Source organism: Pristiophorus japonicus, chromosome 12 (genome assembly GCF_044704955.1).
Source record: "Pristiophorus japonicus isolate sPriJap1 chromosome 12, sPriJap1.hap1, whole genome shotgun sequence".
NCBI classification, from domain to species: domain Eukaryota; kingdom Metazoa; phylum Chordata; class Chondrichthyes; family Pristiophoridae; genus Pristiophorus; species Pristiophorus japonicus.
In genome coordinates this window covers 118,510,337-118,525,046 of record NC_091988.1, presented here as the reverse complement: position 1 = coordinate 118,525,046, position 14,710 = coordinate 118,510,337, and the positions used below count along the sequence as shown (strand labels likewise).

The window sequence follows — 14,710 nt, the reverse complement described above, 5'->3', positions numbered from 1 at the left end:
CCCTCCCCCTTCTCCCCTATCCCTCCCCCTTCTCCCCTATCCCTCCCCCTTCTCCCCTATCCCTCCCCCTTCTCCCCTATCCCTCCCCCTTCTCCCCTATCCCTCCCCCTTCTCCCCTATCCCTCCCCCTTCTCCCCTATCCCTCCCCCTTCTCCCCTATCCCTCCCCCTTCTCCCCTATCCCTCCCCCTTCTCCCCTATCCCTCCCCCTTCTCCCCTATCCCTCCCCCTTCTCCCCTATCCCTCCCCCTTCTCCCCTATCCCTCCCCCTTCTCCCCTATCCCTCCCCCTTCTCCCCTATCCCTCCCCCTTCTCCCCTATCCCTCCCCCTTCTCCCCTATCCCTCCCCCTTCTCCCCTATCCCTCCCCCTTCTCCCCTATCCCTCCCCCTTCTCCCCTATCCCTCCCCCTTCTCCCCTATCCCTCCCCCTTCTCCCCTATCCCTCCCCCTTCTCCCCTATCCCTCCCCCTTCTCCCCTATCCCTCCCCCTTCTCCCCTATCCCTCCCCCTTCTCCCCTATCCCTCCCCCTTCTCCCCTATCCCTCCCCCTTCTCCCCTATCCCTCCCCCTTCTCCCCTATCCCTCCCCCTTCTCCCCTATCCCTCCCCCTTCTCCCCTATCCCTCCCCCTTCTCCCCTATCCCTCCCCCTTCTCCCCTATCCCTCCCCCTTCTCCCCTATCCCTCCCCCTTCTCCCCTATCCCTCCCCCTTCTCCCCTATCCCTCCCCCTTCTCCCCTATCCCTCCCCCTTCTCCCCTATCCCTCCCCCTTCTCCCCTATCCCTCCCCCTTCTCCCCTATCCCTCCCCCTTCTCCCCTATCCCTCCCCCTTCTCCCCTATCCCTCCCCCTTCTCCCCTATCCCTCCCCCTTCTCCCCTATCCCTCCCCCTTCTCCCCTATCCCTCCGATTTCTAAGATACTCCGTTCTACACCAGTTGCTCCTAAAAATCAGGAGCAAATCATGTGGAAACTTGGGGCCATAGTACCTTTCACAACCTCAGGATGTCCCAAGAACTGACTTTGAACAGTTGTAAATGTAATGACTGAAAGGAAGTGACAGTAATCTTGGAGCCACTGTCTTTATAGAAAAATGTATGGCAAATGTTTTATTTTGTTTATTTGCAAGCCTATGCCATGGTAATCCCTTTGTAAAGATTGCTTTAAAATGGCAATACCATTGAAATGCATCCTTCCAACCCTTGCAATAAATAGCACAAACGTCTGAAAATGGAGCCCAAGTCATCAGCATCTGAATGGGAAAAGTTAATGTTTAAGGTTGGACGCTTGTCCAAACTTCCAATGTCTTTCATTTTCGAAGCTGACTGGTCGGCTTTGCTTCTCCAGAAATGTCTGTTTATAATTTCTAATATTCATGCTTTTGTCTTGTTTTTTTCTCATCACTTGGACTTTACAGCACTGATATAAATGATTTGTGAATACTTACTCTTTCCAAATGAAAAAGGAAAGGCGTGCCAAATAAAACTACTATCCCTTTAAGAAGCCTAACTGGGCCCAAATTTAAGGATATTCCTTTATATGCACTGCTCTGAGGTAAAGCAAACACACTGAATATACAATGACATGCAAGGACCAAAATTGGCCATTGTTTTTGTTGGCACACTAATCCAGTCAGGCTTTGACTGTTTCGATGTGTTGTGGTCTGTGTAAATACAGTAGGAGCCTGAAAATTACTGTTCTAAACTAGCTTATTCTGCACTGTTCTGGTTGACCAGTCATTTGGCTAACTTGTAGAAGAAGAACATTGTATACAGGTGTCATGAAATCTGATTCAGAATAAGTACAAAATTGACTTAATTGTTGGGGCTCATTGAGTGTGTTTTTTGTGAACCACTAACTACAGTCAAACGCAGTCTTATCCCCCTTCGATACTTTAAATAATAACGCAAGAGTTGGGCTTGTCTGGTACATAACTAGATAACTTTTCCCACTTTGTCTAATAAGACTACATGCGAGATATTAATACACTAATACTGGATCAGTGACATAAACATAGAATATTTCTGATATTGCTGTTTTTTCTTTAGTGTGGGGAATCCTTCAAAGAAGATGATGTGATTGTACTGAATGGGAATAAAGAGGAAATGGCAGATCTTCAAAGGAAAATGGAGGAAAGAAAACTCATAGCCAAGCTGGTGAAGGTAAGGTATCAAAATAGAAGCCAGAGCATGGAAAAACGAACCCCCTTGCCCATGGAGCCCGTGCCTTATGCAGTTCTTGTAGAAGTGTTCTTACCACTGACTGTATCCAACCAGCCCGTTTTCTGAAGAAGCTAACGAACCACGGTAAAACCACAATAACAGAACTTGGTGAAACTCTCTTCAACATGTGAGTGGTTCAAGTAAAATACCAGCATGTCGATTCAGCCCACAGTATTCAACATGTTGCACTTCACAGATGCCCTGAAGTTAAAAATGAGACCGTGATGTACTTGAACTTAATAAAAGCTGCTGTATGTATTCAGTAGAACCTTATATGGACACATTCAAAAGTGGATGTCATTTTTCTATTTAAAAAAAAAAAATCTGAAATGTTGTCTGCACTTGTGGCCAAATTTGGAAGGTTCCCAATGTTGTATTTGCCATTTCACCCTTCTGAACACAGCCCTGTTTTTGTCCCATTGCAGCAGTATGCATGTACTGAGGATATGTGATGGTGTTCTAAATTGTGTTTTCTCTTCAATTCTTTAATAAGCAAGGTCTTGGCCCCATTCCCCACCCCAAACCATGGGAGTATAATTTTAGATAGGTGGATGTTGAAGGAAAACCTCATTGTGGCTGCTGAAGGAGAGTGGGGGAAGGTGAAAAGGAGATGATTCTGGAGATACAAGTAGTACAACAACACCAACATGCATTTCTATAACACTCCCCATGCAGGAGCTTTACAATGAGGAAGACAAGAAACATGAGTGCCAAGCAGTAAATAGAGAAATTGAGAGGGTTGGGGTGGGGAGCTAAACTCAATGAATGGGAAAGATTTTGAGGTGGTGTTGCAAAACAGGGAAGGAGGTTGCTACGGCAAGGACTTTGAGCATGCAGGAAAGTAATGGTTCCATTTTATTTTAATTTGAATTTAAATGACACCGGTATGACAGCATTTATTGCCCATCCCTCAACATGTTGCCTATAATTGTTCGGGGGACCTTAAGAGTCAACTCGTAATCATCATCATTGGCAGTCCCTTGGAATCGAGGAAGACTTGCTTCCACTCCTAAAGTGAGTCCTTTGGTGGCTGAACAGTCCAATACGAGAGCCACAGACCCTATCACAGATGGGACAGACATTCGTCGGAGGGGGTGGGACTGATTTGCCGCACGCTCCTTCAGCTGCCTGTGCCTGACCTCTTCATGCTCACAGCGTTGCGATTTGAAGAGCTCAACGCCCTCCCGGATTAACTTTTTCCACCGAAGGCAGTCTTCGGCCAGGGACTCCCAGGTGTCAGTGATGATGTCGCACTTTACCAAGGAGGCTTTAAGGATGTCCTTGTAACGTTTCCTCTTCCTACCTTTGGCTAGTTTGCTGTGAAGGAGCTCTGCATAGAGCAATTGCTTAGGGAGCCTCGTGTCTGGCATGCGAACTATGTAGCCTGCCCAGCGAAGCTGATTGAGTGTGGTCAGTGCTTCAATGCTGGGGATGTTAGCCTGGGCGAGGACGCTAATGTTGGTGCGCCGGTCCTCCCAGGGAATTTGCAGGATCTTGCGGAGACATCGTTGATGATATATCTCCAGCGACTTGAGGTGTCTTCTGTATATCGTCCATGCCTCTGATTCATACAGAAGGGCGGGTATTAATACAGCCCTGTCAACCATGACTCGTAGTGCACAACTAGAGATGCATGTCGGACAAATTGTGTGTGGTTGATGGGTTCCCTTCCATGCAGGACATTACTGAACCAGCACTGGTACTAACCCACAAAATTACCAGATTTTTAAATTCAGTTTCACAGCTTGCCATGGTGGAATTTGAATTCATGGCTAGTCCTGCACCATAACCAGTATGCTACTTGCTTTGAATGAGCAACTGCCAGTGGTGGAATGGAGGAAGCAGGAGGTGAGGGAAATCCTACTGTTAGAGGAGCAGAGGGTGTATGTAGGAGCTCAAGGCAGGAGGAGATGATTAAGGTAGGTTGGGGAATGGCCACAAGGGGAGTTGAAATCAGTGGTGCTGGTGCGAATTATTACATCAACCCATTGAGGCACAAGGAGCAAATGGAGTAGAGAATGGAATGCAGGACTTTGTATGGGTCAAAATGGTGCCCGAGGTGTGTTGAATGAAGTTGGTGCAGAGTTAAAGCAGAGGCGCTGGTTAGGAGGGCAATAGATATGCACATCCTTGATATGGTCTGCACTGTAAACATAGTTATGCTCAAAGAACTGCTGGCTCTTTTGTGCGCATTATCGCTATCCAGACTTGTTGTTAAATAAGAACATAAATAGGAACAGGACTAGGCCATACGGCCCCTCGAGCCTGCTCCACCATTTAATACGATCATGGCTGATCCGATCATGGACTCAGGTCCACTTCTCTGCCCGCTCCCCATAACCCCTTATCCCTTATCGGTTAAGAAGCTGTCTATCTCTGTCTTAAATTTATTCAATGTCCCAGCTTCCACAGCTCTCTGAGGCAGAGAATTCCACAGATTTACAACCCTCTGAGAAAAAATTTCTCGTCTCAGTTTTAAATTGGGGGGGGCCCCTTATTCTGAGACTATGTCCCCTAGATTTAGTTTCCCCTATGAGTGGAAATATCCTCTCTGCATCCACCTTGTCGAGCTCCCCCCCCCCCTCCATTATCTTATTAGTTTCGATCACCTCTCATTCTTCCGAATTCCATTGAGTATAGGCCCAACCTACTCGACCTATCTTCATTAATCAGCCTCCTCATCTGCGGAATCAACCTAGCGAAGCTTCTCTCAACAGCCTCCAATGTAAGTATGTTCTTCCTTAAATATGGAGACCAAAATTGTATGCAGTACTCTAGGTGTGGCTTTATCAATACCCTGTACACTTGTAGCAGGCCTTCTCTGCTTTTATACTCTATCCCCCTTGCAATAAAGGCCAACATTCCATTTGCCTTCCTGAATACTTACTGTACCTGCATACTAACTTTTTGTGTTTCATGCACAAGGACCCCCAGGTCCCTCTGCACTGCAGCACTTTGCAATTTTTCTCCATTTAAATTATAATTTGCTCTTTTATTTTTTCTGCCAAAGTGGATAACCTCACATTTTCCCACATTATACTCCATCTATCTAAAACACTGGTTCAGCCCCAACTGGAGTACTGTGTCCAATTCTGGGCACTACATTTTAGGAAGGATATGAAGGCCTTGGAGAGGGTACAGAAAAGATTTACGCGAATGGTTCCAGGAATGAGGGACTTCAGTTATGTTGATAGACTGGAGAAGCTGGGGTTTTTCTCCTTGGAGCAGAGAAGGTTGAGAGGAGATTTGATCGAGGTGTTCAAAATCATGAGGGATCCGGACAGAGTAGAGAGAGAGAGAGAAACTGTTCCCATTGGTGGAAGTGTCGAGAACCAGAGGATGCAGATTGATGGTGATTGGCAAAAGAACTAAAGGTGCAGCGAATGGTTTTGGAATGCACTGCCTGAAGGTGGAGGCAGACTCAATCTTATCTTTCAAAAGGAAGTTGGATAAGAATCTGAATTGAAAAAAAATTGCAGGGCTACGGGGAAAGGGCACGGGTTCGACGGGCCGAATGGCATTCCTCCATACTGTAACCATTCTATGATCTAAACACAATCCGGAGAGAGAGAAGGAAACAGAAACCTGAATAAATAATTAATATACAGAATGCCATTACAGAGACATGGTTGCAAGGTGGCCAGGACTGGGAATTAAACGTACAGGGGTATCTGACGATTCGGAAAGATAGGCAGGAAGGGAAGGGAGGTGGGGTAGCTCTGTTAATAAGGCATGATATCAGGGCAGTTGTGAGGGATGATATTGGCTCCAATGAACAAAATGTTGAATCATTGTGGGTGGAGATTAGAGATAGTAAGGGGAAAAAGTCACTGGTCGGCGTAGTTTATAGGCCCCCAAATAATAACTTCATGGTGGGGCGGGCAATAATCAAGGGAATAATGGAGGCATGTGAAAAAGGAACGGCAGTAGTCATGGGGGATTTTAACCTACATATCGATTGGTCAAATCAAATCGCAGGGGGTAGCCTGGAGGAGGAATTCATAGAATGCATACGGGATTGTTTCTTAGAACAGTATGTAACAGAGCCTACAAGGGAGCAAGCCATTTTGGATCTGGTCCTGTGTAACGAGACAGGAAAAATAAACGATCTCCTCGTAAAAGATCCTCTCGGAATGAGTGATCACAATATGGTTGAATTTGTAATACAGATTGAGGATGAGGAAGTTGTGTCAGAAACGAGCGTACTATGCTTAAACAAAGGGGACTACAGTGGGATGAGGGCAGAGTTGGCTAAAGTAGACTGGAAACAAGGACTAAACGGTGGCACAATTGAGGAACAGTGGAGGACTTTTAAGGAGCTCTTTCATAATGCGCAACAAAAATATATTCCAGTGAAAAAGAAGGGCGGCAAGTGAAGAGATAACCAGCCGTGGATAACCAAGGAAATAAAGTAAAGTATCAAATCAAAGACCAATGCGTATAAGGTGGCCAAGGTTAGTGGGAAACTAGAGGATTGGGAAGATTTTAAGCATCAGCAAAGAATGACTAAAAAAGCAATAAAGAAAGGGAAGATAGATTACGAAGGTAAACTTGCGCAAAACATAAAAACAGATAGTAAAAGCTTTTACAGATATATAAAACGGAAAAGAGTGACTAAAGTAAATGTTGGTCCCTTAGAAGATGAAAAGGGGGATTTAATAATGGGAAATGTGGAAATGGCTGAGACCGTAAACAATTATTTTACTTCCGTCTTCACAGTGGAAGACACAAAAACCATGCCAAAAATTGCTGGTCATAGGAATGTGGGAAGGGAGGACCTTGAGATGATCACTATCACTAGGGAGGTAGTGCTGGACAGACTAATGGGACTGAAGGTAGACAAGTCCCCTGGTCCTATGAAATGCATCCCAGGGTATTAAAAGAGATGGCGGAAGTTATAGCAGATGCATTTGTTATAATCTACCAAAATTCTCTGGACTCTGGGGAGGTACCAGCGGATTGGAGAGCAGCTAATGTAACGCCTCTGTTTAAAAAAGGGGGCAGGTAAAAGGCAGGTAACTATAGGCCGATTAGTTTAACATCTGTAGTGGGGAAAATGCTTGAAACTATCATTAAGGAAGAAATAGCGGGACATCTGGATAGGAATAGTGCAATCAAGCAGATGCAGCATGGATTCATGAAAGGGAAATCATGTTTAACTAACTTACTGGAATTCTTTGAGGATATAATGAGCATGGTGGATAGAGGTGTACCGATGGATGTGGTGTATTTAGATTTCCAAAAGGCATTCAATAAGGTGCCACACAAAAGGTTACTGCAGAAGATAAAGGTACGCGGAGTCAGAGGAAATGTATTAGCATGGATAGAGAATTGGCTGGCGAACAGAAAGCAGAGAGTCGGGATAAATGGGTCCTTTTCCGGTTGGAAATCAGTGGTTAGTGGTGTGCCACAGGGATCAGTACTGGGACCACAACTGTTTACAAGATGACCTAGAGGAGGGGACAGAGTGTAGTGCAACAAAATTTGCAGATGACACAAAGATTAGTGGGAAAACGGGTTGTGTAGAGGACTCAGAGAGGCTGCAAGGAGATTTAGATAGGTTAAGCGAATGGGCTAAGGTTTGGTAGATGGAATACAATGTCGGAAAGTCATCCACCTTGGGGGGGAAAAAAAACAGTAAAAGGGAATATTATTTGAATGGGGAGAAATTACAACATGCTGCGGTGCAGAGGGACCTGGGAGTCCTTGTGCATGAATCCCAAAAAGTTAGTTTGCAGGTGCAGCAGGTAATCAGGAAGGCGAATGGAATGTTGGCCTTCATTGCGAGAGGGATGGAGTACAAAAGCAGGGAGGTCCTTCTGCAACTGTATAGGGTATTGGTGAGGCCGCACCTGGAGTACTGCGTGCAGTTTTGGTCACCTGACTTAAGGAAGGATATACTGGCTTTGGAGGGGGTACAGAGACGATTCACTAGGCTGATTCCGGAGATGAGGGGGTTACCTTATGATGATAGATTGAGTAGACTGGGTCTTTACTCATTGGAGTTCAGAAGGATGAGGGGTGATCTTATAGAAACATTTAAAATAATGAAAGGGATAGACAGGATAGAGGCAGAGAGGTTGTTTCCACTGGTTGGGGAGACTAGAACTAGGGGGCACAGCCTCAAAATACGGGGGAGCCAATTTAAAACCGAGTTGAGAAGGAATTTCTTCTCCCAGAGGGTTGTGAATCTGTGGAATTCTCTGCCCAAGGAAGCAGTTGAGGCTAGCTCATTGAATGTATTCAAGTCACAGATAGATTTTTAACCAATAAGGGAATTAAGGGTTATGGGGAGCGGGCGGGTAAGTGGAGCTGAGTCTACGGCCAGATCAGCCATGATCTTGTTGAATGGCAGAGCAGGCTCGAGGGGCTAGATAGCCTACTCCTGTTCCTAATTCTTATGTTCTTATGTAACGTTAATTTCAGTGAGAACCAATAGCCGCTGACGCAGATTAGGTGCTGGCCATTGTTTGCAGAAATTGGTATATATTACATCCATTTTACCCCCAATAAACAGGTAAAACGCATAAGCATTTCTGAGCCGAGTGTGTCCAAATACCTTTTGCTGAATGTGACCCATGCCAAGTGCCAGGATACCGGATCACCCACAATGTAAGTTGAGTTTGACGTCCCTGTCCTAACAAGGCTGTGTTCCATAATTCTCCCTTGTTTGGATAATGGCCCCAGAGGGTAAATGCAAAAGAAATTAGGAAGATCATATCTGATATTTACAGTATTACTTTGCATCATCAGACCGTCTCCTTCTGAAATGAAAGGGATGCCAAATCACGGAAAGGCTAGAAAGACAGAGGTTTGGCATGGGTAAAGAATATTAGAGAAATTATTTTAGATTACTAGTTCAGAACAAGTGCTTCAAATAGAAACGGGCATCTTGGGTGGTTGTTTTTCACTTCCTTCATTGCTCCATGTCCGATTCATGGAGTGCATGTATAATGTATTCATGGTGTTCGAATATTCACTTGTAAGGTGTTGTTCCTCGTAGCAATAGGACATGATCAGTGCCTGTGATTCTCTACACACTGAGTTCACAATCTCAGTCGCGTTGTAGTGGCAAGGTATTGATGAAATCTAGGTCTAGATCTTTTGGCCTTGAGGAAGGTGGTAAAGTCAGGGGAGACTCGCTGCTTCCTCTCCCTCCCCCCCCCTCCTTTGTCACTCAAATTTCCTGGCAAGACACCTTTATTGGCGAAGGCCTGGGTGCAGGTTGACCACCTGACCTCTGTTGGAATGGCGCATGGCGGCAAAATATGAATGAAAAGTAAAAAGGAGAAAATTCCACAAAGGTGAGCATCATCCTAAAACAAATCACTTTCGTTTGAACATTAAGGAACAGAGGTTCCAAGAAGTATTGTGTGGTTCTCACGTAAATCTAGTGATACATAGAGTGAGCCTTTTCTTGTGGAACAGAACTAGATGTCAGATGAAGGTATACAGCTTGTTGTGAAGATATTCAGCATTAGCATTCCAAGTATAATGATTTGAATGAACACTAGGAAGTAGCCAAATGCTTAAGTTCTCCATAGTCACTTTTTTGCAATGGGGTTATGAGAGAATTCTGCCACTGAGTTCATTATGGAAGTACTTTTTGCTAAGTTCTGACTGAAAGTGGAATTTTAATTTATTTTGCTGAAAGGTTTACAAAAACATATTGAAACGAGTTTCCTGAACTGTGTGTAGCCAAAGAGCTGTCTTGTTTAAACAGAAGGTACTTTGATTTATAAAGAGATTATGGCATGGAATCAATCGTCAGTCGTGCTCAATTTGAGCCACAGTCGTGATGGATGCAATGATAACAGTAGCGAGCTATGTATTTTGTCTTGGCCAAATTTGGATACTGGGAAAACACATTTTCTTGGGCATAATGTTGGCAGTGTTGAGAGCCTGTTTAATGCTCTGAATTCTATTTGTGTTGCCTGGGAACTGTCTTGGATCTTTGTTTTGACTTGACTAATGTCAAATTTGGCAACGTAGCTGTGTGTTGCATTATAGGGGACGGAAGCATAGTGGTTATGTTACTGGACTAGTAATGCAGAGCTCCGGACTAATGATCTGGAGATGTAAGTTCAAATCCCACCATAGCAGCTGGGGAATTTAAATTCAGTTACTGAAATAAATCTGGAATAACAAAACAGCACCTGTAATGGTGACCACAAAACTATCGGATTGTCGTAAAAACCCATCTCTTCACTAATGTCGTTTAGGGAAGTTAATCTGCCGTCCTTACCCGGTCTGGCCTATATGTGCCTCCAGCCCCTCAGCAATGTGGTTGACTCATAACTGCCCTCTGAAATAGCCAAGCAAGCCACTCAGTTGTAACAAACCACTACTAGAAACAATAAGAAGAATAAAACAGGACTGGCCACCCAGCAACGACCTTGGCACCGACTTCTGACATAACAATGGCGCGCCCAGTCGACCCTGCAAAGTCCTCCTTACGAACATCTGGGGATTTGTGCCAAAATTGGAAGAGGTGTCCCACAGACTAGTCAAGCAGTCATATTCACAGAATCATACCTTTCAGTCAATGTCCCAGACTCCTCCATCACCATCCCTGGGTATGTCCTGTCCCACCGGCAGCACAGACCCACCCGAGGTGGTGGCACAGTGGGATACAGTCGGGAGGAAGTGGCCCTGAGAGTCCTCAACATTGACTCCGGACCCCATGAAGTCTAATAAATTCAGGTCAAGCATGGGCAAGAAAATCTGTTGATTACCACCTACTGCCCTCCCTCAGCTGGTGAATCTGTACTCCTCCATGTTGAATACCACTTGGAAGAAGAACGGAGGGTAGCAAGGGCACAGAATGTAATCTGGGTGGGGGATTTCAATATCTATCACCAAGAGTGGCTTGGTGCCACCACTACTGACCGAGCTGGCTGATTCCTGAAGGACATAGCTGCCAGACTGGGCCTGCAGCAGGTGGTGAGAGAACCAACACGAGGTTAAAAACCTACTTAACCTCATCCTCACCAATCTACCTGTCACATGCATCAGTCCACGACAGCACTGGTATAAGTGATCACCGCACAGTCCTTCTGGAGATGAAGTCCCATCTTCACACTGAGGACATCTTCCATGTTGTGTGGCACTACCACCATGCTAAATGGGATAGTTTCAGACCAGATCTAGCAGCTCCAAACGGCATATCCATGAGGTGTTGTGGGCCATCAGCAGCAGCAACAGAATTGTATTCCACCACAATCTGTAACCTCATGGCCCGGCATATCCCTCACTCTACCATTACCATCAAGCCCGGGGACCAACCCTGACTGCACGGATGCAGCAAAGGCTATAGGCCCTAACAATATCCCGGTTGTTGTGCTGAAGACGAGTACTCCAGAACTAGCCACGCCTCTAGCCAAGCTGGTCCAGTACAGATACAACACTGGCATCTATCTGACAATGTGGAAAACTGCCCAGGTATGTCCTGTCCGCAAAAAGCAGGACAAATCCAATCCGGACAATTATCTCCCCATCAGTCTACTCTCAATCATTGAGCAAAGTGATGGAAGGTGGCACTTACTCACCAATAACTGCACACGGATGCCCAGTTTGGGTTCTGCCAGGATCACTCGGTTCCAGACCTCATTACAGCCTTGGTCCAAACATGGACAAAACAGCTGAATTCCAAAGTTGAGGTGAGAGTGACTGCCCTTGACATCAAGCCAACATTTGACTCAGTGTGGCATCAAGGAGCCCTAGTAAAATTGAAGACAATGGGAATCAAGGTGAAAACTCGCCACTAGCTGGAGTCATACCCAGCACAAAGGAAGATGGTTGTGGTTATTGGAGGTCAATCATCATAGCCCCAGGACATCGCTGCAGGAGTTCCTCAGGGCAGTGTCCTAGGCCCAACCATCTTCAGCTGCTTCATCACTGACTTCCTCTCCATCATAAAGTCAGAAGTGGGGATATTCACTGATAATTGCAGTGTTCAGTTCCATTCATAATGCCTCAGATAATGGAGCAGTCCATGCCCGCATGCAGCGAGACCTGGACAACATTCAGGTTTGGGCTGATAAGTGGCAAATAACATTTGCGCCACACAAGTGCCAGGCAGTGAGAATCTAACCACCGCCCCTTGATATTCAACGGCATTACCATCGCTGAATTCCCCACCATCAACATCCTGGGGGTCACCATTGACCAGAAACTTAACTGGACCAGCCATAAATACTGTGGCTACAAGAGCGGGTCAGAGGCTGGGTATTCTGCGACGAGTGTTTCACCTCCTGACTCCCCAAAGCCTTTCCACCATCTACAAGACACAAGTCAGAGTGTGATGGAATACTCTCCACTTCCCTGGATGAATGTGGCTCCACCAACACTCAAGAAACTCGACACCATCCAGGGTGAAGCAACCCATTTGATTGGCACCCCATCCACCGCCTTCATCATTCACTACCTCCACCACACCGTGGCTGCAGTGTGTACCATCTACAAGATGAACTGCAGCAACTCGCCACAGATTCTGCGGCAGCACCTCCCAAACCCGCGATCTCCATCACCAAGAAGAACAAGGGCAGCAGGCGCATAGGAGCACTATCACCTGCAAGTTCCCCTCCAAATTACTCACCATCCTGACTTGGAAGTATATCACTGTTCCTTCATTGTCGCTGGGCCAAAAGCCTGGAACTCCCTCCATAACAGCACTGTGGGAATACCTTCACCACACGGACTGCAGCAGTTCAAGAAGGTGGCTCACCGCCAACTTCTCGAGGGCGATTAGGAATGGGCAATAAATGCTGGCCTTGCAAGCGACGCCCACATCCCAGAACACACTTTTTTTTAAAAGTCTAATGATAACTGGAGATGGCCAGTTGCTTGGACTGATTACCTTCGGTGATAGTAAGCAAACCACAGACAGACTGTCCCTTGAGCTTCATGGCACAGGTGCTTTTAAGCAAGTACATTTGTTTTTGCTGCAGAGTGATGCCTCGGGTATGTGGCTGGCCTGCAGCTGGAAATCCCACGGATTTGCTTGAAGTTGCAAACTCTGTTTGACATGGCTGGAAGACTAAACTAGGTCGTTTTGGAGCACTGGCTACTGAATAGTGCTGTGTGTATGTGGGGCTGAATGTTACTCAGCTTCAGAGCAATTAAAGCATACATAAGTTGTGCCCATCCTGCTTTACAGTAAATTTTGCATGACTTCAGAGGGTACAAAACTCTGAAGAAGCGCTTGTCTGACTATTTCCTGAGGTGTTAGCGTTTCCTCACTAACTGTCAGTGATCCTAAATCAAACTCATTTACAATTTCAAGCAAGTGCACAATTAACCCTTCATAATGTCCACCCCACTCCCCCTTTATCCCAAGAAAACTGCCATCAAATTTGGCACACTCAGTCCACGTAGCATGGGAAAGGGCAGCTGGAACTGGAATTTGAACACTGTTTTTATATGGAAGTTCATTCTCTGTGTGCTACCTGCCTTGAAAGGTTGCAGCCTCAGTTTTAGAAACTTGCCACATGTTCAAATCAGTAACTTTGAATGTACTTGTTCAGCTTTGTGTAAAATATTTTGTAAAACTACTGTTTTTTTTGAAGATTTTTGTTGCCCCTCCATTTTTTCCCCCCCATCCTCACCTGAAGATGCTGATTCCTGCTGGGCTGTGGGTTCCTGCGCGCTCAGTGCCCTTCAAGTCCATGGGCCAAGTGGTTATTCCTCATGTGTGAGCTACGCTGAGAGTGGTGACACACAAGATTTTAGAGGTGGTACAGGCAAGCTTCATCCTGTCCTCGCCTGATGTCGACATTACTATGGGGGATCATTGGATAATGATCAGGAACTGGAAATCATGCATTTTGTTCACTCTCCCTCTCCCTCTCCCCTGTCACAGCTCAAGGATGTTGGGACTGATTGTAATACCTGTACTGAGCTCAGCTAACTCAATGCCGACTGGGGATGACTGTGATCTGTATTGTTCAGTTCCGCAGTGTACTGTGAATTGATGGAAGAGCAGAACTTCTCCGTTTTCATTGCGGTTGGTCTTTGAGTTGTGAACTCCACTGTAACCACACTGCGATATATGTGCGCACTCGGTCCGTGCAGCAGAGCAGGTCTTCCGTCCTAGTTAACCCTTGCCACTGGATAAAGGCCGAGCTCTGTCGAGCCCATGTGGTGGCTGGTGTGCAACGGTCACCACACGTTAAAAAAATCCACGCACAGGCATCTTCCACCCCTGGAGTTCAGGAATGGAATATCGGGTCCTCCATTGAAACATCTGTGAACTCATCCCTTTTGGTGTGGAAGCAAGTCATCCTCATTCGAAGGACTGCGTATGATGATGATGGTGACACTATCACGTTGCTGCATATTATTTGCATATTATGTATAATCACTTGGTTTATTTTTTGCAGAAAGCGAAGAAATCCAAGGCAACTGAGACCGTTTCAAAATCTGCACTTACCAAAGGTACCGTACACTCCCTGGGTCAAAGATCATGACATGAGTAACTTCATAATGGAGAA

General features: G+C 45.8%; 1 protein-coding gene across 2 annotated transcripts in view; it reads left to right on the top strand.

The window, feature by feature from the left end:
• The window catches only part of rtf2 (replication termination factor 2), a 174,544-nt gene that overhangs the window by 117,690 nt on the left and 42,144 nt on the right, over positions 1-14,710 (top strand). For both annotated transcript variants that reach the window (XM_070895894.1, XM_070895893.1), the window contains exons 6-7: positions 2,046-2,159; positions 14,600-14,654. In XM_070895894.1, the coding sequence (XP_070751995.1) occupies positions 2,046-2,159; positions 14,600-14,654 (169 nt within the window). The remainder of the gene's footprint in view (positions 1-2,045; positions 2,160-14,599; positions 14,655-14,710) is intronic.